Source organism: Cervus elaphus, chromosome 2 (assembly GCF_910594005.1).
Source record: "Cervus elaphus chromosome 2, mCerEla1.1, whole genome shotgun sequence".
Classification (NCBI taxonomy): domain Eukaryota; kingdom Metazoa; phylum Chordata; class Mammalia; order Artiodactyla; family Cervidae; genus Cervus; species Cervus elaphus.
In genome coordinates this window covers 28,168,512-28,192,332 of record NC_057816.1, presented here as the reverse complement: position 1 = coordinate 28,192,332, position 23,821 = coordinate 28,168,512, and the positions used below count along the sequence as shown (strand labels likewise).

Sequence of the window (23,821 nt, the reverse complement as noted above, 5' to 3'; positions counted from 1 at the left end):
ACTCATTATAAAGAATCCTCTGGGATAAGGAAGTTCTCATCATTAAAAATTGAGAAGATCAGAGAATTTTATGTATCCTTTCTCTGAATATGACATCCCATTATACACCCTTTAGATATCCACATTTTGTTCATTCATTATTTAATCATTCATTCTTCCATCTCCTCTGTGTAGTTTTTCTATATAGATGAAGTTGCAGGATCATATTATAGGTTAATGGGAAAAATGAGCCATTAAACCACACAGGTAGGAGTCAGATTCATGTCTGAGTCTGACTGGTTTGAAGGTCTGGGTTCATTTCCCTCCTTCCTCCCTTCCTCTTTTCATTTCTTTCTTTCTTCCTTCCATCCTTGCTTTCTTTTTTCTTTCTTCTTAAGGAGGGAGAAGAGTCTACACATTAAATGAATTTATGTTCAAATGTTTGAAAGTAATAATAAAATACTCTGAAAAAAAAAAAAAGCCGAATCATTTTTTAAAAGAGAATACTGCTTCTGTTGGGCTTCCCTGGTGGCTCAGTTGGTAAAGAATTTGCCTGCATTGCAGGAGACCCGGGTTCGATCCCAGGGTCAGGAAGATCCCCTGGTGTAGGAAATTGCTACCCACTCCAGTATTCTTGCCTGGAGAATTCCATGGACAGAGGAACCAGGTGGGCTCTCCCATGATCTCCTGCGATCATGGGATTGCAAAGAGTCAGACACGACTGAGCAACGAACACACATTGTTTCTGTCAGGTATCCTAACTCAGCTAAAGGTTCCACATCACATAGAATTAAGTAAAACCCCTCATAGCCGTATGAGAAAGAACTCACACAAAGAACACAGCAGGAGACACTGAGAAATAGCTTCTGAGTAGGAAAATTCACGAGAAGCTTTCAAACTCTGCATAAAATCATCTCTTTTCTTTTGGATTCAGCTGTAGGAGAGGACAGATGGGAGTCTGGGCAGGCAGCTATTTATTTGGCTGCTGCACCCTAAACAGACTAAATAGCCCAGAGACTGAAAGAGACTTATTAAACAGAATTGGTTCATCCAATTATGGATGCTGACATCCCAAGATCTACAGGATGAGCTGGCAAGCCTGGAGTCCCAGGAAAGCTAATGATGTAGTTCCGTTCTGAAGACCAGCAAGAGCAAGAGCCAGAAAGAGCAAGGTCTCAATTTGAATCTGAAGGCAGGAAAAGGGTAATGTTCCAGTTCAAAGTCCAGTCAGGTAAGAGAAATTCTCAAGTACTCTGAGGAGATTCAGGCTTTTTGATTCTATTTATGCCTTCAACTGACTGGATAAAGCCCATCCACGTTAGGGAGGTCAATCTGCTTTACTCAGGCTACCAGTTGAAATGTTAATCTCATTCCAAGAGCCACTAGAATGTCTGACAAAATATCTGGGCACCCTGTGACCCAGTCAGAATGACAAGTAAAATTAACCATCGCGGGGGAAATAGATGGAAAGAAGCATTGGTGCTGATTTAAATATTCTAATCCTTGATTCTCAGCAATCTAAATTTCATCATGTTCCATGCAAATTAAGATGCTAGGATGAAAATAATCATGTATTAGCTTGAAAAGAAAAAGAAAAAAATGAAAGCAGTATTTCACTGTGGTGGTTTAGTTGCTAAGTCGTGTCCAACTCTTGTGACCCCATCGATTATAGCTTGCCGGCTCCTCTGCCCCTGGATTCTCCAGGACAGAATTCTGGAGTGGATTGCCATTTCCTTCTCCAGGGGATCTTCTTGACCCAGGAATTGAACTCAGGTCTCCTACATTGCAGGCAGATTCTTTACTGACTGAGCTATGAGGGAAGCCAGTATTTCACTGTATTCTAATTGAAATGAAGTACAATGACTGAGTTCTGACATATACTTTCAGTACATGTTTAAGCATCAAAAGATGCTAATGAATACAAAATAAATGTAAATGTTCAACTAATCTTGCAATATAATAAATGTGCATGCATGCGGATGTGCTCAGCAGTGTCCAGCTCTTTACAACTCCATGAACTGTAACCCCCCAAACTGCTCTGTCCATGGAATTTTCCAGGCAAGTATCTTGGAATAGGTTGCCATTTCCTTCCCCAGCATACCAAACGTAGCCACTGTTTATTTACATATATTAACTAGGATTTTTATCTCTTTACATACATTGAATAGAAAATCAATATTATATCTTGTATCTCTTTACATATGTTGAATAAAAAATCAAGAAGAATCTTTTTTCTGAAACATCTTTCCCTTTAAAGTACCATTTATTCTGCTAGCAACAAATTAATGAGGCATGCCTTGTTTTTTTCTGAGGCAAAGTCCCTAACTGCATAGAACTTATATTTTACCAAAGTGAGACAGAAATTAAACAAATAATCCAATAAAATTAACATACAACATATCAAGTGACACTAGATGGGCTCTGCAGAAAAATTAAGTAGGGGGTAAAGGTGATGGAAATTGCTGAGAGACGGCAGATGTTATAGGTGGTCATGGAAGGCCTCACTGATACAGTGACATCCGAGCAGAAACCCAAAGGAAGTAAGTGCACTATGCAGAATCCCTAAGGACCACTGAGGACAGAGGAACGGCTAGTGCAAAGTCACCGAGCCAGGGGAATGCTGCAAATCAAACGTTCCAGAAAATCAAAAAGGCTCCTATGGCAGAGATGAGTAAAGGGTGAGCAGAAGAAAAAGTCAGAGAGATTGGGGGAGGGCAGTGGTCCAGAACCCACAGGGCCTTCTAAAGCACTTGCCTTTGTCTCGGAGCTTGAGCAGAGGAGTGACGTGATCAGATTTACAGTTTAAAGCTGTCACTCTGATTCCTGGGTGGAGAACAGACTGCAGGAAGACATTGATTAAGTTTAGGGAAGATGGTTTAATACCTATTGTAATAATCCAGGTGAGAGGTAATGGTGACTTGGATGAGTAGTTTAGCAGTGGACTTAGAGTAAGGAATCAAATCCTGGATAGTTTTTGAATGGTTATTCTTTTCTGTTTGCTTCACACTCTTTTCTCCCAGTTTAAACATTCTGTAATGAAAAAGATGAATTATGTGAGCATCAAATCCGAGTATATAATACACGCATGACTTATTCCACTATGAATTTTATTTTAAATTATGATTTAAATTTTATCAGTGATGGATGACGAGGCAGTGTGCTAAACAGACAACAAGGACCCCAAAATTTTTTTCTGTAAGGAATGCTGCAGTTTACTGAAATGGAAAAGACTTTGGAAGAAGTCATCTTGTTTTGTTTTGCCTTATCTTGTTTTGAGTGGGGTGGAAATTAGGTTTCTCGTTTTGCATAAATTTGGTATTGCTATTTGATATTCAAAGGAAGCTCTTGTGTGGTCAGTGGAGCCCAGTAAGAGTGTGAATCAAAAACAACAGAGTCTTTTAAAGGTAAATGTTATGTGTACACACAAGTATTCAGTTTCTATTCCTCCTCCTCACAAATACATCAGATTATATAAAGGCTCTCACCTACAATACTGGGGAATTGCTGAACAAAAGTAGAAATAAATAAAAGCAAAAATAAACAAATGAGACCTAATGAAACTTAAAAGCTTTTGCACAACAAAGGAAACTATAAGTAAGGTGAAAAGACAGCTCTCAGATTGGGAGAAAATAATAGCAAATGAAGCAACAGACAAAGGATTAATCTCAAAAATATACAAGCAACTCCTGAAGCTCAATTCCAGAAAAATAAATGACCCAATCAAAAAATGGGCCAAAGAACTAAACAGACATTTCTCCAAAGAAGACACACAGATGGCTAACAAACACATGCAAAGATGCTCAACATCACTCATTATCAGAGAAATGCAAATCAAAACCACAATGAGGTACCATTACACGCCAGTCAGGATGGCTGCTATCCAAAAGTCTACAAGCAATAAATGCTGGAGAGGGTGTGGAGAAAAGGGAACCCTCTTACATTGTTGGTGGGAATGCAAACTAGTACAGGCACTATGGAGAACAGTGTGGAGACTTCTTAAAAAACTGGAAATAGAACTGCCATATGACCCAGCAATACCACTTCTGGGCATACACACTTGAGGAAACCAGATCTGAAAGAGACACGTGCACCCCAATGTTCATCGCAGCACTGTTTATAATAGCCAGGACATGGAAGCAACCTAGATGCCCATCAGCAGATGAATGGATAAGGAAGCTGTGGTACATATATACCATCGAATATTACTCAGCTGTTAAAAAGAATTCATTTGAACCAGTTCTAATGAAATGGATGAAACTGGAACCCATTATACAGAGTGAAGTAAGCCAGAAAGATAAAGAACATTACAGCATACTAACACATATATATGGAATTTAGAAAGATGGTAATGATAACCCTATATGCAAAACAGAAAAAGAGACACAGAATACTGAACAGACTTTTGGACTCTGTGGGAGAAGGCGAGGGTGGGATGTTTCGAAAGAACAGCATGTATATTATCTATGGTGAAATAGGTCACCAGCCCAGGTGGGATGCATGAGACAAGTGCTCGGGCCTGGTGCACTGGGAAGACCCAGAGGAATAGGGTGGAGAGGGAGGTGGGAGGGGGGATCGGGATGGGGAATACATGTAACTCCATGGCTGATTCATATCAATGTATGACAAAACCCACTGCAATGTTGTGAAGTAATTAGCCTCCAACTAATAAAAATAAATGAAAAAAAAATTAGAAATATTCTCATTTCTAATTGCTTAGTTACCAATTGTTTTAGAACTCTTGGGGAGACCTAGTTCATTACTAAATTGTGATTTTAAATATTCATAAAATGTTTTAGGAATAATGAATGATTATGGACCAAGGTATAATGCTCACATAATTGGCTGCTGCATTTGACAACCAATGCCTTGGGGAAGAAAGAGTGTGAAGAAACAGCAGTCATGACCTAAAGATTAAGAAAGAAAATAAGCTCATAAAGAATTTGTGATTCAGGAGATAACCTGCTTTTTCCTTCCCTACAGCTTTCTCTGTTCTTCTTTCCCTTCTTTATATTTAGAGTTTATCTGCTCTCTTTTTGTGTGCATGTGTGTTTGTGTGTTTCAGAGGAGCCTGGCGGGTTACAGTCCATGGGGTCGCAAAGAGTAGGACATGACTGAGCGACTGAGCACACATACACACATGGATATGTTCATTTCCCTTTCTGGCCCAAGAATATATACTATATTGGTAATTGACTGTTTTTAGGCTGTCTTGACCCAGTTTCCAGGCTCTGGGTTGAGAGTCTGGTCAGTTCCCCTCTGAGCAGCCAATTACCTCTGCACCCTGACCACTTCCCTTATTGGGCTCGCACACTCTGAACCACAGTGGACTTGCCCTAATCTTCACGGGGCCAGGAATCAGAACCCGGGAGATCCCCTCGCCAATACCCTGGGGGTCCACAAAGGATTTCAAATGAGCCAGTTCACAGGGAGCAAAAACTAACTCAGCCCAGCAGTTTGCCATACAGAGGCTGCCCCCTACAGCTCCAGCTTGCTGGTACCCTGTGCCAGGATAAAACTGCTTCTGTGGCTCTGCCTGGCAGCCTTCTCTCGCTTGGAGCTGCAACAGAGGATTCTGACTTTCATCTATCCAAGGGTCAAGGTGTTTTGATGTGTCCTGCTATGAAAAGAATCCTTACATTTTATAAAAACAAGAAAAAAGGGATGGAGAACTGTTTTTACCCTCACTACTTCCTTTTCTTCACATCTACACTCGTAGAATTCCTCTCCTCTCAAATAATTTCTAGATTTTTTCTACTTCCTTGTCCTTTCTCTTAAAATGTTCCTTCCTTCTCACTATCTCCTACTCTCACCTCACTAGAGAAATACAACAATCATAAGCCCCTGTGCTCATGAATTTCTGTAATTTATTTCAAAATACATTGTAGAAGTTAAAACTAAAGAAAAAAATAGACATGAGTAAAGATTATTAAAACCTTAATAGGGTAAAAATAAAAATGAGATGTCGGGCATTAAAGCTTGGAAGTGCTATAACACACACACGCACACATACACACATACAATAGTGACAGACATCATTAGTGGGAGAGTAATAAGCAATACTTTTGCACGATATCCATTGTAATTTGAACTACCTTGGACTATTTCCACCAACAGCAATTTTCTCTAGCTCATAACATCTTATGGTTTATGAATAAAGCATGGGGATGGTTTTCATTTGTTCATACTGCTTTACCTTTTGTTGTGGATTTGTCAAAGTATAAAATTTACTTCTAGATGCTTTTTAAGTTTTTTTTGTTAATTCCAGTAATTCTTTATAGTTTACCTGGATTACACATTTCTTTTTTTCCCCCAATATATGAATACCCTTTTTACTCTCAATTTCTCCTTTACACAGTTCTGTTTTATTTTTTCTTCCTTTTTTTCCCACATCAATCCTATTTGCACCATCAGAGAATATTTTCAATGTTCTATGCCTAAGGCAGATCTTCTTAATTGGTGTTAGTGTCTGTCATGTACTGAATTAAGAACAATAGCAAGGCGGTTACCCAACTCTCTTCATTAATGACATGTGTTGCTGCAACTCACAAGATGATGGAAAACTTGAAGTTTCAGAACATACAGCCAAGTTTGCTGCTGCTAAGTCACTTCAGTCGTGTCCGACTCTGTGCGACCCCATAGACGGCAGCCCACCAGGCTCCCCCGTCCCTGGGATTCTCCAGGCAAGAATACTGGAATGGGTTGCCATTTCCTTCTCCAATGCGTGAAACTGAAAAATGAAAGTGAAGTCACTCAGTCGTGTCCGACTCTTAGCGACCCCATGGACTGCAGCCTACCAGGCTCCTCCGTCCATGGGATTTTCCAGGCAAGAGTACTGGAGTGGGGTGCCATCGCCTTTCCGACAGCCAAGTTTAAGACCCCAAAAATCTAAACCCAGAATCAGAAGAGACATCAGCAACTAGTGTATACTATGGTTTTATAGTTTGTAGAAAGTATAGATGGCGATTGAAATAAAAAATTTCTGGGAGGGGGGATAGGGATGGGGAATACATGTAAATCCATGGCTGATTCATGTCAATGTATGACAAAAACCACTACAGTATTGTAAAGTAATTAGCCTCCAACTAATAAAAATAAATGGGGGGAAAAAATTCTAATTTGTTTTCAAACATTTTTAGTTTCTTGTTCATGAACAAATTTGATCCGCAGTTTTATTCAGATAATAGGACACTGAGACAGAAGGCAGATGAGCAGTCCCCCACCACCACCCACCCACCCCCACCACCCCAACCCACGCCAGAGTAAAGCAATTGGAGACTCACTCCCTGTGGATCAAAACTCCATGACGAGATGGGCAGGACAATTAAGGGAGAAGGCTGGGCCCTGCCTAGACCACAGATTTCTTGTTGGCAAAGTCAGGAGACTGCCTAGACTACACACGCACAGCAAGGCTCCTCGGAGGATCAAAGGGCAGTGATGTCAAAGGGTGTTCTCTGCCCATATGTCTTTTGGGTAAAATCCATCTTGGCTAAAGAGATGCAGACACACATGTGGGAGAATCCTGAGGTGTGCCAAATATGGACTGTGAAACAGGAAAATCAAAGTGACTGGCCAAAGGAAATCCAGAAGAAAATGCCCCAGAAAAGCAATTCAAAACACTAGGAGGATGCAGCTCAATGACCTTCTCTCTCCCTGAGTCCACCCGTGTCAATCCACGTGTTGCACCTTTTTCCCCTTAATAAATACTTCACTTGCTTCACTACTTTCCCTCTTTGTGGGAATTCTTTCTTGCAAAGCTGAAATTCCAGCGCCCTTGTCACTGACCACTGGTCTACTGGCTACCATCCGGTGCTTTCACCGCCACAACCCAGCCCAATCTCCGCTGGGAACCCAAGCCCGCTCCAAGCCACTGCAGGCCGAGGCCACCCTAGATCAACACCTCGTAAAGATATTTTTACTGTCTAGTAAATAAAAATATTTCTATGAAACGAGAAGAAAGTATGATCCAAGGAGCAGAGAAAGCACAAAGGTGTACTAGAGACATGATGTTTACATAACACTCTTCTTCAGAATTATTAAATATTTTATAAAATCTCACATACTCAGTCTTAAGTATTGCACTAATTTTGCTAATTTCAGTAGTTCGTCTTAAAGAGACATGGAAGGTAAGGAAATACAGCTAGGCTCTGTACCAAGAAAGTATATGATTTACATCTTATGGTTTGGTTTCTTTGCTGAGCCAGCAGAGGAGGCATTTATGAGACCTGCCAGAACGTACATTAATTTTTTCAATGAAGCGGAATTTATAAGTGGAACCAAATTAAATATGAGAATTATACAGATGTCTCCATAAATAGAGACACTCATTTTTTTCTAAAACAAATGCCAATTTCCACAATTTGGGGAGTTTATGATTTCAACAAAATACAGTAATTTTTGTGTTTATGCTTGCTTTCAATTCTGGAATTAAAGAATGGGTGGAGACTCTAGTAACGTTTTTGGAATGCTTCTTGCCATATCATAAACTTATCTCAGAAGGTTTCTTATATACTTTTTTAACTATTAGGAAAATCTTTATTAAGTACCTAAGTTGGGTACTATGGGACGACAAAGATGAATCAGGCAAACTATTTCCCTTGAAGAATTTTCCTTGGGTGGAGGAAACAGACAAATGAAGAATTAGGTTAAGGCAGATTCTAGAGAAGAGCAAACCGAAGCGAGATCAGCATTGTCTCTGGAACCAGGGGAGGTGTAGTTGTGATAAGGGTGACCCTAGAGGATAAGGCAGAGGAAGTGAATCCAGGCATGGAGGTGTGAACGTATACAGTCTTCAGGGAATGGGAGGCAGTCTGGGGAGGCTGGGGGTTCAGATGACAGAGGGTAGTAATGAGGATGAGGCTCTGATAGAGATTTTTTTTTTTTTTAATGTGGACCAGTTTTAAAGGTTTTGTATTGACTTGGTTACAATACTGTTTCTGTTTTAAGTGTTTTTTTTTGGTGGTGGGGGTGGGGGTGGCGGGGTGGGAACAAGGCAAGTGGTATCTTAGCTCCCCAACCAGGGATCAAAGCCACACCCTCTGCATTGAAAGGTATAGTCTTAACCACTGGACCACCAAGGAAGTCCCAGATTTTAGATGGCCTTGAATACCATACTAAGTTTAGACTCTTAATAGCAGTACTCAAGTTTCAATTCAATTAATTTCCTAACAGATTTGGTTATTAATTCAGGGGTAAACATCATACAACTACATTTTTTCCCTCTGATGAAAATTTCCATTTTCTAACCACTAGAAAGAGTTGTAAAACTCTCCATTGACGATAACTCTTTATGGTCTGTTCTTTTGTTTCATAATATAAAGATTGAGGAACGCACTTCACATTGAGAAGGAATCTGCTTTAGCAGGAAAAAAAAATAAGTAAAAATTATATTAATTACTTCTTATCATTTTGACCTACACATTCTTACAGGTTATTTTATGCTTACTTAGAAAGAAAAAACACTTAAATAATTTCAAGTAGAGGGGTTTAAAATATTATTGGACCATTAAGTGATAATGACCTTGTCATGGTCCAGGCACGGGTTGGAAAAGAATTTCCAGACATGAGACAGAATGAGAGGGAAATAAAGTTTATTAGAATAGGAGAGGCTGTTAGAACAGCAGGCCAGCTCAAGGGAGAACTGACATTGAACAGAGGTCCTTAGTCCACTTTTATACCCAGGGTACAAGGATCGGGATAGGGGTCTTGCAGGTCATTTGCTGATTGGATGAGGTACATATGCTGGGTGGAGGAAGAGTAGGGCAAATACCTTCTCCCTAGGTCAGGGGTAGGAGGGGAGACAGGTTATACTGTTCCATTAATAGTTACTACATGGGAGAGGGAAGGATGATAAGGGTCTGATTTTTCTGTTCCTGCATTCCAAGACCCTCCTTGGTTTTATCTGCTCTTTCCTCCTTGGGTCACCACAGACCTCATATAGTGTTCAACCAGGTTTTGACTTAAGCACCTTCACCTGGGTATCATCTAAGGCTCCAGTTGCAACTGTTCTATAACCACCCCACATTTAGTGATGTAGAATAACCACCATGTAATTTTGCTAATGAATTCTATGGAAAATATTAGACAGAGCTCTGCCTGGATGGCTCATCTCTGTCCCACAGAGATCAGAGAGAAAGAAGCATTGAGGAACTAACGTCAAAAGGCAGAACAGAGAGGGAGAGGCAGGGGGGTAAGAAAAGTGAAAGGGTCTTCAGCTTTGCAAAACATCTCCAAAGGAATGACCGGCCTTTGGAAGGGGTGTGTTCAACTCCTCTATTCACAGGTGGGCAGAAACAAACTATCTCTCTAGGAGCTGGACAAAAGCACTTTAGTTTACAGTCAAGCAGAGGGGCAGGGTCCTCCAAGCAAGCCATTAGTTAAAAAGTTAAAGCAAGTTAAAAAGAAAAGCAAGTCAAAGAAACAGTTTCCAACATGGAGTCAGAATTGGCTTTCTCCTGGCAACAGCTGAAGAAGGAAATGGCCACCCACTCCAGTACTGTAGGCTGGAGAATTCCATGGACAGAGCCAGGCTACAGTCCACGGGGTCACAAAGAGTCAGACATGACTGAGTGACTAACAATGCAACAGTAGGAAAACTCAAACAGTTAAGGATTGGAACAATCTGTAGGCTTTGGCACTCTCATATCTGGTGCCTGGATGAATGAAGGATTCTCCTTGCAAACTGGCCTTCTATACAGCATGATGGTCAGATTCCAAGAGGGAGTGTTGTTAGAGGAATGTCCTGAGGGCAGGCAGTCAAAGAGAACCAAGTGGAAGATGCAAGGCCTTTCAGGATCTAGCCTCAGGAGTCACACGGCATCCCTTCTGTCATGCATTATTAGTCAAATTGGCCAACTGGAGTTTATCCTTTAAATATTTGGGTGGAAGACCATCAAATATTTTCAGGCCATGTTTAAAACTGCCACACCTCGTATCTTAATCCTAACTCAGTGAGTGACAGTCGCTCCATTGTGTCCGACTCTTTGAGACCCCATGGACCTCAGCCTGCCAGGCTCCTCTGTCCATGGAATTCTCCAGGCAAGAATACTGGAGTGGGTTGCCATATTGGTTATTTGAAATTTTCTTCTCTCTTAGACTAGGTCTTGCTGATGCAGATTCTATTTTGACTGGGTTGTTTGTTTTGATTCTACTAAGTCTCTTGAGCTGTTTGTAAATTTTGGTCACATCATCCCTTGTTGGTCACATCATTAACAGATTCTATTTTATTCATTATTTTAACCCTAGGGCATAATTTGGCACATAGCACAGGTTCAAAAAAATATTAGTTGAAAAAATGAATAAACTATTTCCCAAAAGGATTTTGCTTGCCTCATTTTTTTTTTTTTTTTTTTTTTTTTGGTCCTGCCAGTCCTAATGGGTGGAATATCCTTTTCATTCCTGTCTACCAATTCATATATATGTGAATATATACGGGGCTTTCCTGGTGGGTCAGATGGTAAAGAATCTGCTTGCAATTCAGGAGACCCGGGTTCGATCTCTGGGTTGGGAAGATTCCCCTGGAGAAGGGAATGGCAACCCATTCCAGCATTCTTACCTGGAGAATCCCATGGACAGAGGAGCCTGGTGGGCTACAGTCCATGGGGTCACAAAGACATAGTATTTCAATGAGAAAGAGAACTCTCTAATAGCAATTGTATTTAGTAGCTGTTCTAGGTGCCCTGCAAACATGATTGTATTGAGTCATAACAACTTTATGACAAATATTATGATCTCCTGTTTGTGAATGAATGGACTCAAAAGTTTAAGTAACTTGCCTGAGGTAAATGTAAAAGCAAAAAAAGTATTAATCCCAGGTGTTAATCCCTGATTCCAACTTTGTTGAACTTAACACTTACTGAACACCAACCATGCATCAGTGGTTATGTTAGGAACCAAAGGAACCCCTACTTTATAGGAGTTCAAAGTCTAATGAAAAGAAGTCTAACCATCATAGAAAGTATGTATTTTTCCCACCCCATCACCTTGCATTCCTCTGTCCTGTAAGGTACTACAAAAAGTACTGTGGACATTAAAAATACCAGTAAAGACACTTATACAAATAATTTAAGCTGGAGCAGAGACACACAAATCCACTTGAAAATGTAATTGGCCTATGTATTCTTGCCCTTTTTGTAGAAGAGGGACCTGCACAGTGAATGACTACTGAATTCAATCTGGGTGGTAGCAATATGACCAGCATGGAGATGGATCCAGTTGGTTCATGTCATTAAGCATTTGGATCATAAAACAAACCTAACTTCTGCTGAAAGACAGTAAATGGTAAATGACAAATTAACAATCCAACCACAAATGTTAAAAGAATCTTGAAGTGAAACAGATTACTTTCAGCTGGAACTACCTGGAAAGGCTCATAAAAGAGGGAGGATTTGGTTTGGGTTTTGGAGCATAAAAGGAAGTGTTTCATGTGAAGCAGAAGAGAAGACAATGATTCCAGGTGCAAGAAACATTAGCCACAGTAGTTGAGAAAGGAAAGAACAAGACTGTGCTGGTCTAGAAATACGGCTGGGGCTTCCCCGGTGGTGCTAGTGGTAAAGAACCCACCTGCCAATTCAGGAGACATAAGAGCCATGGGTTCAATCCCCGGGTCGGGAAGATCCCCTGGAGGAGGGCATGGCAACCCACTCCAGTATTCTTGCCTAGAGCATCCCCATGGGCAGAGAAGCCTGGCAGGCCACAGTCCACAGGGTCACACAGAGTCAGACACAACTGACACGACTTAGCACACACGCACAGAAGCAGGCTAGTTTAGTAAAATTAGAGGCAAGGTGTATTTTTAAAGGAAACATTGTAAAATAAAGCCTGCATATGTTTCTGACTATTTTTGAGCGCATGTGCTGTGCTATGCTGTCAGTCATGTCTGACTCTTTGCGACCCCCATGGAGCGACCCACCAGGAGCCTCTGTCCATGGAATTTTCCAGGCGAGAATACTGGAGTGGGTTGCCAGTTTCCTACTCAATGGGATCTTCCCAACTCAGGGATCTAACCCGTGTCTTGCACCATCAGGCAGATTCTTTACCACAGCACACCACTCAGGAAAACCTTTTGAGCTCCTATGTTACACAAAATATTAGCTCCCTTTCACTGAGTGCTTTGTATTAAACAAAGCTGGTGAGTCTTATTCTAACCGTCTATGGAAACAAATGAGAGAGCAGAAATGGAAAAAAAAAAAGTCAGAAAGAAAGAAGACAATAAGAAGGAAGGAAATTTTAACATTAGAAAGCAAACTTGGCAGTGTACAAATACTACTTAACTAAGCCACTTACCATGGGTAGAGCATAAAGTAGGCTTTTTGATTTGGGGATTATTGTCCAAAAGAGATGCCATAGAAAAACAATTTAGCATAGTCAAATGTCTTATGATTCTGTTTCCAAATACTCTACTTTTCTCAAAATAGAATTGTCTTTTGGCAGTTCAATTGCCTATTTCTTTTAATGCTGTGCTGGTAGTTCTTCCAATGTTTTATCATCTGGGTATCAGATTAGTATTCATAGTTTATGTTCCTCAACCATATACCTAATGAGATTATAAAAGGCAGGAATGCATAGATTTAAAGTTGAAAATACTTGGACTGCTAGAAGTTTAGTGCTAGATTTAGTGTCCTTTGGGCTCTAAAAAGTAGAGAAGAAAAAGGGGAAATTTGGCAGCCATTACAGGCAATAAAAGGTAAATGGATCTTAAAGTACACTGTTAGAGGTATTCAGTCATCCTGTTAAATTAAGCTCCCCCTCCCTTTTCATTAAAATCTGTAAACAAACTAAGTAAAATCATCACATCAGAGAGCTGGAGAAGAACATAATGTTCACTTTAATCATTTCTTGTTACACAGAATTGCAGAACTGATACTCTGGTTGCCTGGAGGATAAGAACACCAAACTGTTTTTCTCCTCACTAAGAATGTTATGCTTTAAAAATTATAATATTTACTAACATCTTTTTTTACTATAAGGTTTGGCATTCTTTATTTGCTTAAATTATATTGTTGCTTGCCATCCCTAACTTTATCATATTTTAATTATTATTTAGCAAAGTGTATCTCTGAAAATTTTATCAATATTTCCTATTACACAGTCAAGTTTAATCTACTACATATATATATTTATGTGTGTGTGTATATATATAATTTTTTTTAATCTTCTCTTTATTATTATTACTACCTTCCACTTTCTGTCTTAGAATCCTCTGTAAATTTTCCCTTGTTCTGAACTTCTGGCATGTTCTAACATGCTGAATTAGCCATGGAATACTGAAACATCTTCAAAAGGATCCGGCTTTTACCAACATCCTGGTAACAGAGATGATGTTCAGTTGTATACATTCCCTCCTCTACATCCAGCATCAATAAAACACATGAATACAAGAGTTACTAAAAGTAGGGGGAAAGTGAAGATACACAATATTCTAAGACAACCAAAAATAGGGAGTTTTACCCAATGGATCTGTTTAAATAGGGATAGGCAAACTGTGAGAAAACATCATTCATTAACCCACTCAAAAGAAAAAAGGGAAAAGAAATATTAACTATGGCACGTTTGCTTTAGACATTCTTCTTGCCCCTTAAGTGGAGTGCTTCATCAAATCCGGTGGAATATTCCCTTTAAAGCCTTTCTTTATGCTTAAAATCTGGTAACTAAATGATAAAAGCATTACCAGAAAGAATTTTTACATACCCATAAAATGTCTCTGTGACATTGTGAATTTTGTTTTAATCACTTATTTGTCTTATTTCAGCCAGTTTGTTTTGAACTGCTAGGAACCTGTGGGGAAAATACTCCTTGACATTAATGATATTAGCAGACTAGCTCAATCTAAGAACTTAGATTAAGTCTGGAAGTTATTAAAAAGTTTCTTGATTACTTTTCCACCATATTTGCTACCCAGTGAGAGAATATTAAGATCAATTCATTTACCACCTTTTTAAAGAAGGTATGAGTTGTGCATTTGCATGTATTAAAATGCCTATTTTTCTTAGCTTTCCTTTTTTATATATTAATTCTCTTAGGACATTTCTGGTTATATGTCTGGAAACTTCAGCCATCCAGAAAAAAAAGAAGGTTGGGAAATAATGAAAAAAATGTGCTGAAAGAATTCACATAAAAGTTTTGGAGACTTGAAAATGGGAACAACAGACACAAAAAGTTATTGAACCAGAGGGAAAAAAAATGCCTTCCTGGCAGGTACTTATATAGCAATACTCTGATAACTGTGGGATAAAAATAAAGGCACCTAGACATTATTACAGTTCTCCTCCACGAAATCAAAATTCTAACTCAAAGGTAAAGAGAGAATCTGATTCATATTTTATCTTTCTGGTTTAGACATTAGGAAAAAAAATTACCAGTTGTAAAAGAAAAATGAAATTTTAAAAATAAATTTAGTTCAATTATTTAGTTCAAGTATCTTCTTAGGAATTACATCTTATTTACCTCTATGCAAATACACACATAAACACACAAACAGAGGGGGGTGCACAATCTGTGTATTGCTATATAGTGTTAAAACTATATAGAATCAATATACGTTAATATGAATTTCACCATTGGCCCTTAGATACCGATATTTTCCAATAGGTGTTCAAGTAGTGGAAAAAATATAATAATGATAAGTCAGATGAGTTTCTTCCAGTGGGATTAATTAAAGTATTTACTTTCTTTCTGAATATTAGCAATCCAAGAAATATTAAGCTAAATGTTAAGATTCTAGGAATTGGATGAGAGATTATTTAAGGAAGGGGAGAAATTCTTGTTTAAATTCTGCCTTTTGAATAATTCAATCCATATTTTTCATTACTCTCATGCAACCAAGATTTCTTCTGGAGTAACCATAGTATTCACTAATCACTAATAAAATACTCTATTACCTAATTTGCTAACCCAGGGGATCCTGAAGGTGTGAGGAAAGATAGTAATCTGAGATTAATATTTTTTGTTCATGGTATATGAAAATATGGAATAATTTAAACAGTAAATAAACATTCTGTGGATGCTTAAAAAAAAAAAAAAAAAACATTTCCACTGAGCCATGATTGGCTCTTTTTTCCCCTTCTTCTTCACTTATAGACTTTAGTTGAAATCAATACCAATTCACATTCCATTCCAAAGGTTAAAGGGATTTCACTCAATCACCTGAATGTGCAGAGTAATTTTGATTCTTCCCTCCCTTAAGATCTAATGATTCTTCTTCAGAAGGAATTTTTCAAGTCTGAGCACCACTCACTCCCCACCCCTTTTTAAATGTTTCCTCTGCTACATCCTTAGTGAAACTGTCATTTGGTACACCTGAACTACTACAATATTTCTTTAGTGGACCTCCATTTATAGCCATTTGTCTCAGCTGGCTACAAGCAATTCTCCATGTTGCTTTATAACAGATATGATTATGTCATTCTTGTGCTCTAAAACCTGTCAACAGAATCGGAATGCCAATTGAACACAGACCCTATTCCTTACTGTAGTATTCCAAGGTCTTCACAATCTGGGTCCATCTGCAAACCCTTCATTTTCCACACATGAGACAAGAGACTTTAGATTATAATTATAGATTTCACGGGCTTATAATCTATCTTTTATTTAGCAATAGATATATTGCGTATACAAATGTATACCTATAAACACATAGAAATTTTCTAAAGTAGATGTCTAAGAAAATAACTGCAAACTTTACATTTTTTTCAAATAAAGAAAACACAAAATTGCCTTTAAACATCACCTTTATTAAGAAATACTTTCTTCCCTTCACTTAAATTTACCATATTTATGAAAACACTTCACCTTGTTCTGTCATCTATTTTTCATATATCACTATAATAATGATGACTTTGTCATAGATTGGCAGGAGTGTCTGGCAATGACAGGTATTTGGGAATCACTGCATTAGACTAGTCATCATTCTCTAAACACACACTGATTGATAATATTATGACTCACGGACTTATATTAATTATGAGAATGGTTGAAAACGCAGATGACTGTGTCAGTCAAGACCTTGGCAGGAAACCAGCACAGTCAGCAGGGATTCTGAAGGTAATTTAACAGAGTAGAAGCAAGGTCAGGGTTAAGGAAATCAACAAGGTCTGTTAGAGCATCCAGGGATTAGCAACAGCAGGAAGTCCCGGAGGCTGCAGGGAATACTAGATGGTATCAGAAGCTCAGCGAGGCCTCAAGGAATTTGTAAATGAAAGAACCAGAATCCTGAGCCCTTAGCAGAGAGCAAAGAAAGAAAAAAGTGACATCCCTCGCCTCTTTCTGATAGCCAGTGCCTCTCATTGGTCAAATCAGCAGGAAGCCAGAGGGCCAGGGGGACAAGACTGAGTGTCAGTAAGCATCAGGCCAGTTCTCTGCACAGAACAGGGAAAAGAAAAGAGAAAATGGCTAGGGAAATATGGGAAAAGCAAAAGGAGAATATCTAACCAACTAAGTTTCTTCTTGGCCTACTTGTAGAAAATTTAAGGCAAGCTAATTTGAATTGCAGTGGTCTTTATTTTGCCCCCTTTCCTTAGCTAACTGTGTTAGAATGCCTCGGTTGGAGCAGTGCTATCCAATCTTTGTGTGTTATGGCACACATCAGTCAACCAAAGAGAATTTCGTATGCATACAAACAGTCCTCAATTCACAAGGGTTTCACTTAGGAGTTTTCAACTTTAAAATGGTGAAAAAGTGACATGCATTCAGTAGACTCATACTTTGAATTTTTATCTTTTTATGGGCTACAGCTATGTGGTCTGATTCCTTCTCCTGACGCTGGGCAGTTGTGGTGAGTGACAGCTCCCATGGGATCATGAGGGTCAACCATCAATACTCTGACAATCACTCTGTACCCATAAAAAACATTTCTTTTTTAATATAGTGCTCAATAAATGTCATGAGATACCTGACATTTTATTATAAAACAGGCTTTATGTTACATGATTTTGTTCAACTGTAGGCTACTGTAAGTGTTCTGAGCACATTTAAGGTAGGTGAGGCTAAGCTATAGTGTTTGGCAGGTTAGGAGTATTAAATGCATTTTTCCAAATTCGTTGACATATTGAGTGCAGCACTTTCATAGCATCATCTTTTAGGATTTGAAATAGCTCAGCTGGAATTCCATCACCTCCACTAGCTTTGTTTGTAGTGATGCTTCCTAAGGCCCACTTGACTTCACACTCCCGAATGTCTGGTTCTAGGTGAGTGATCACACCATCATGGTTATCTGGGTCATTAAGATCTTTTTTGTATAGCTCTTCTGTGTATTCTTGCCACCTCTTCTTAATATCTTCTGCTTCTGTTAGGTCCATACCATTTCGGTCCTTTATTGTGCCCATCTTTGCATGAAATGTTCCCTTGGTATCTCTAATTTTCTTGAAGAGATCTCTAGTCTTTCACATTCTGTTGTTTTCCTCTATTTCTTTGCATTGGTCACTGAGGAAGCCTTTCTTATCTCTCCTTGCTATTCTTTGGAACTCTGCATTCAGATGGGTATATCTTTCCTTTTCTCCTTTGCATTTTGCGTCTCTTTTTTCTCAGTTATTTGTATGGCCTCCTCAAACAAACATTTTGCCTTTTTGCATTTCTTTTTCTTGGGGATAGCCTTAATATATTTTTAAGCTTATGATCGGTTTAATAGGACAATCCCATCATAAGTTGATAAAGATCTACATACAAAAGGCTTGGTGAAAAAAAATTCTTTTTGCATTCTCTTTATATGATATTTTAAATAGACATGATTCTACATATTAAATTTATATGAAACTTCCTAACAATATTTAAAACAAAAATTTTCACATAGGAAAATTAATCATGCTTTCTTTCATATTTTTTTAGTCTTGGTTTTGATGCTTGAAAGGGTCAGTCACAATTCCTGAGCAAGACCTTAACAAAGTTCTCTTCTTATTCTTAAGACACCTGACTAGAAACGTTGTTGATAAAATAGGTAAAACCATTTTTATAGCCTTTTAAAATTTATATGGGATGTGGTTGTATTTAAAGAAAAGATCTTTTTTCCTTTCCTTATAAAGGCAACATAATGTGAATATAATGTTAAACATTACTATAATGATGGAAGTGAATTTCAAGTCCAAAAAAAAACTTCAAGTCAGGTGTCCCAAAGTTTTAATTAAGTTCTAAATTTCAGAATAAACATGCATTGTCAGGGCAGTCCTTATGCTGCTAGCTGTGAGGCCACTTAAAGGCACATCCACTACAAGTGTCTCCAATTTGTGAAAACAGAGATTTAGGGCCACCATCTAGATCCATGCCCACAGATCTCACCCTCTAATCCTTCCTCCAACATCTTCCTCTGAACACACAAGTGTTTGCCCTGTCTCTCTGGACATTTAGAACTCCTCTGTTAACTTCTTGCAATGTGCACTGTCTCTAGTCATTGAGTAGATGCCCAAGTGGCAGACCATGTCCAAAGAACTGAAGAATGGATTATCAGATCTCTCATGATCTCAGCAATGACTCCAGTCTCCCAGACTCCACTCAGACTCCCCAAGGCCAAAGGAGATCAATGTTTCTGACATACAGTTGTAAACTTTCCCACCATACACTGATTGAAAAGTTTAAGATCCAGAAAAACATTTGCTTAGTTATAGTCAGTTACCTTTCTGAAAACAGTTCCAAAGAGTAAAAAGATCAACCTTTTTTTTTTCTGTATAAGATATATAAATGTAATATTTTTGAGATTTGGTACAATGCTGTACAATCTGATCAGAGGCTAGGTATAGAAACATAGGATGCAAGATAAAGCCATTGGTTCCTGGACTTCATTGTCAAATTACCCTGTATACATCTAATGTTCTCGGTCCATTAAAATTCATTTGATGACTTTCCCCCTTTTAAGGGAAGCAAGTAAAACAAAGAAATTTTTGACTTTATATAAATAACTCCCACTAAGACATATAATCACCTCTGAGAAAGAGTTTGCATTGTCACAAAAAGTGGCAAATATGTTTGTAAAGTTTCCATAAGAAATCTGTCTTCAAAAGTTGTATCAGCCTGTTATTTATTGTCGCTACTAGAGGCTATAAAGAGACCTACTCAAAACTCAGTCTTGAATCAAGTAACTGAGTTAGGATCAGGTGTAACCATTGCCCATAGTATTTGCCCTCGGAGTAATTGCAAAATGCCAAAGCACTTTCCTTCCATGAAACCAATTCTAGAATGAGAGGAAAAAATCCTCTAAGTCTGCCCTGCCTGAAGATGTAGAGTCCAGGTCTGCCTGTTCCTATAAAAAAACATTATTTCCACAAGCAGAGGACTGAAATAAGTGTCAGTATGTGAATATAATATTGTTCAGAGTAATACAAAGGGGCATTGGAATACTATGTTTTCATTGGTCTCCCAGTTCCATAGTGTTGTATAACTTCTGATGTAATGCATCTCTTAAAATAACTAAAAATATGAAACCTAACCTAGAGCATGGCACAACTTGATTTTTCAAGTCTTAATAGTCCATAGGAAAAGAATGCATCAGATATCTCTCAGGACCAACAGTAAATATGGCAACATCAAGCTGTGTGTTTCTTTGCTAAAATTTTCTCCACCTTTGACCATAGTGTTGGTGGTTGCTCTTTTATGCTAGGGAGGAACAGAATTTGGAGAAGACATGAGAAGATATTCACTTCGGAGGCTTATATAACATTAACAATAATAGCACTGTTCAGAGAGTGTTTATATGCCCCACACACCGGTGTTCTGGAGAGCTGGTATTACTTCAATATATTTAGTTGAAAGCAACAGAAAATAAAACTGGCGAAAGAAATGGGAATATATAGTGCTATAATCTTAAACAGGGTTAATCTGAGAGTTGTCTTACTCCAATGTATTCCTTGTGATTCTGAAATTCTATTGGTTCAGGGAAAGAGATGGATCTGGTAGCTTTGGGCTTCATTAAATATTCAACAGCATCAAGAGGAAGAAACAATTTCTTAAGCATACTTGATACCCAGCTTGCATACAGCTGCATTGTCCAATACAACTATCTCTTCATACTGGTCAATGTTCATGATCTACCAACTCTGAAGAGTAAGAAAAATAATCATACAGGCCTCACTGATTGGAATTGATTCACCTGGCCATTTCTGAACAAATTTCTGTCCTTAGGAAATGCTACACATTGGTCTGCTTAAGACTGGGTTTCCTAAATTAAGAGAGGGTTGGATTAACACAATTAGCTCAAAGCAGCCTACCCCTCCACTGTGAGCTGCAATCAGTCCTCAAAACTGCATCTTTATTATGCAAAGAGACTAAGGCTAATGATAGAATGAATACTAAAAGACAGTCAAAATACTAAAGATGGCATTTCACATTTATCATTTTATTTAATCCTCACCAGGATCATATGAGGTAGGCTTTTTGTGAAAGCCTCTTTTTCTGATGCTTGTTTACAAATGCTTAACTCCCACAGTTCAATGCCACTTAGTTCAATTAGCTGGGTGAAATAAGAGTCAATTTAGCTATTCTGCCTTGGAAATTACAAAAACGAAAAACAACAGTGAAACTTTGAAACAAAAATTTAAATTCCTTTAACATTTTAAGAAAGTGTTAATCCTGAAGTTTCACTTAACCTAGAATTCAAGTTCTAATAATGAAAGGATAAGGTCAAGGCCCAGGCTTTAGCGTAGTGTCCGGCATTAATTACTTGGGTCAGTACCTTTTTACTAAACTGAAATGAACTAAAATTTTCATTTAATAACATTTTCTTATATGTAACAGCACGTCTCTGGCTTTCCCCAATTATGATAAACTTTAACAGAGATTTACTCACGCAAAACTCAGGAACTTTCTACTAGAGATTGTTTCTAAAGCGAAAGGAAGCACGGAGACCTCCGTAAATAGCAGCAGCAGCATCTCCCACGTGGATCCGGTAATTCTCCAATCCTAGCCCTTCATTAAATCTTCCTTGCTTAAAACTCCCCTCAACATCCATGATGAAATACAGGCCTTCGCTCAGGCTTAAATTTCCCGGAGTCCAGGTACCCGGATTAAGGCCTCTGTGAGATTGACAGGCACTTTACCCAATAGCATTGCAGGGAGGCGTATCATTTGGCCGACGCACCAATCAGTATGCAAAGAGTCTCCGTCGCCAGGGTGAAGGCGGAAGTAAGGCCTTGCGGCGCCCCATGGACTCGCTCCTGGAGCACCTGGAGCGTTTCTCTGAGGTTCTGGCTGTCTCCCGCACAACCCACGTCCGCACTTGGGACCCCGCAACCGTTCGCAGGGCTTTACAGTGGGCTGGCTACCTGCGCCACATCCACAGGCGCTTTGGCCGCCATGCCCATATTCGCAAAGCTCTGGAGCGGCGACTGCAAAACCAGTGGAAGCAGGAGGGTGACTCTGGGCCCGCTCTAGCCCCGGGCTTGGCGAACTTCCAGGCCTTGGGGCACTGTGAGCAGCTGCTGTCTCTGCGACTACTGGCGAACCCGGCCCTCGGGGATGCCGCCTTTCACTGCCTGCTGCAGCAGCTCTTTCCCGGCCCCGGCGTTCCGGACGCCGAGGAGGAGGCGCTCCAGGGCAGCCTGACCCGCTTCGCCCGCTGCCGGACCGCTGCCCACATGCTGCGCTTCCATGCCTACAGAGAGAACCCGGTCCTTCAGAAGGACTCACTGATGAAGACACAGGCGGAGCTGCTGCTGAGGCGTCTGCAGGAGGTGGGGGAAGCCGAAGCGGAGAGTCCTGGCAGGCTTCTAAGTCGCCTGTGGGAGCGCCTGCCTCAGAACAACTTCCTGAAGGTGATGGCGGCCGCGCTGTTGCTGCCGCCGGCGTCCCCCCGGCTTCAAGAAGAGGAATTGGAAGTAGGCAGCCCCAGAACACCGGGAGACGGGGGTCAAGAGCTGATTCGTTGGCTTCTGGGGAAATCAGATGTCGTGGTTGCCTTTTGCCGCAACCTCCCAGCCGAGGTTTTAACATCCGTGGCGGGGCGCCATCCAGAGCTGTCCCCTGTCTATCTAGGTCTGCTCACAAACTGGGGTCGCCAACTGCACTATGACCTTCCGAAAGGCCTTTGGATTGGAACTGAGCCCCAGGATGTCCCCTGGGAGGAGTTGTTGAGCAGGTTTCAAAGCCTCTGTCAGGCCCCTCCGCCTCTGAAAGATGAAGTTCTAACTGCCCTGAAGTCCTGTAAGGCTCAAGATGGAGATTTCGAAGTCCCTGGTCTTAGCATCTGGACAGACCTGTTGTTAGCTCTTGGGAGTCGTGTATGATATCGCACTGGGGAAGAGACGAGTTTTCAGCCCAGGGCCCAGTTCTCTGTGGGCAACATTGTGTTATTGATTACTCGAATGTATGGTTTACAAAATTAAAATTCCTGTGTTCTCACCACATGTCCTGTACTTTCATGTGTCCAGAATGTTATTTTAGGTCCTAATATATAATAAAGTAATTGTAACTTAATTACAATATGTAAAGTAACTGCCTTGTAGTGCCATGGGTTTTCTGGATAGAGTAGGTAACATTGCAAGTATCCTACCTAAAGCCATAGAATTAACAATAGTTGTGTTTTGGAAGGTGCATTTCTAATAATCCTGAAGATATATGTGCTTGTCATAGAAATAGTAGTTTTCCAGTGACCAACAAGACACCGTTTTTACCTTATTAATTACCTTTGTAATTAATACAAATTACAAAGGTAATTTGTAGGGTTTTTTTTTTTTTGGTTTTTTTTTTTTTAAGTCTTCAGAAGTGAAGAGATTTCTTTAACTACATGTGTTGTCAGAAATGGTTTGGAAAGTCAACTGGCCAAGTTGGGCTTTAAAGCCTGGATTTTGGCCTTGTTAACCTGGACACTCTAATAAGTTAACCAGCCTTGTGTGCCTAAGTGCTTAGTTGCCTCTGACTCTTTGGGACC

At 39.6% G+C, this 23,821-nt stretch overlaps 2 protein-coding genes across 5 annotated transcripts in view; one reads left to right on the top strand and one right to left on the bottom strand.

The window, feature by feature from the left end:
• Window positions 1–21,930, bottom strand: part of GAS2 (growth arrest specific 2) — a 168,212-nt gene extending 146,282 nt beyond the window's left edge. For all 4 annotated transcript variants that reach the window (XM_043875190.1, XM_043875238.1, XM_043875242.1 and 1 more), the window contains exon 1: window positions 21,743–21,930. The gene's annotated coding sequence lies outside the window, so the exon portion shown is untranslated. The remainder of the gene's footprint in view (window positions 1–21,742) is intronic.
• A 139-nt stretch (window positions 21,931–22,069) lies between these two features.
• Window positions 22,070–23,297, top strand: FANCF (FA complementation group F). Its single transcript, XM_043875177.1, has one exon. The coding sequence runs from the start codon at window positions 22,098–22,100 to the stop codon at window positions 23,175–23,177; it is 1,080 nt and encodes a 359-aa protein (XP_043731112.1). The 5' UTR covers window positions 22,070–22,097; the 3' UTR covers window positions 23,178–23,297.
• Window positions 23,298–23,821: the final 524 nt, after the last annotated feature.

Coding starts and splice junctions, on each gene's coding strand:
- FANCF (XM_043875177.1), top strand. CDS start 22,098: ATGGACTCGCTCCTGGAGCACCTGGAGCGTTTCTCTGAGGTTCTGGCT.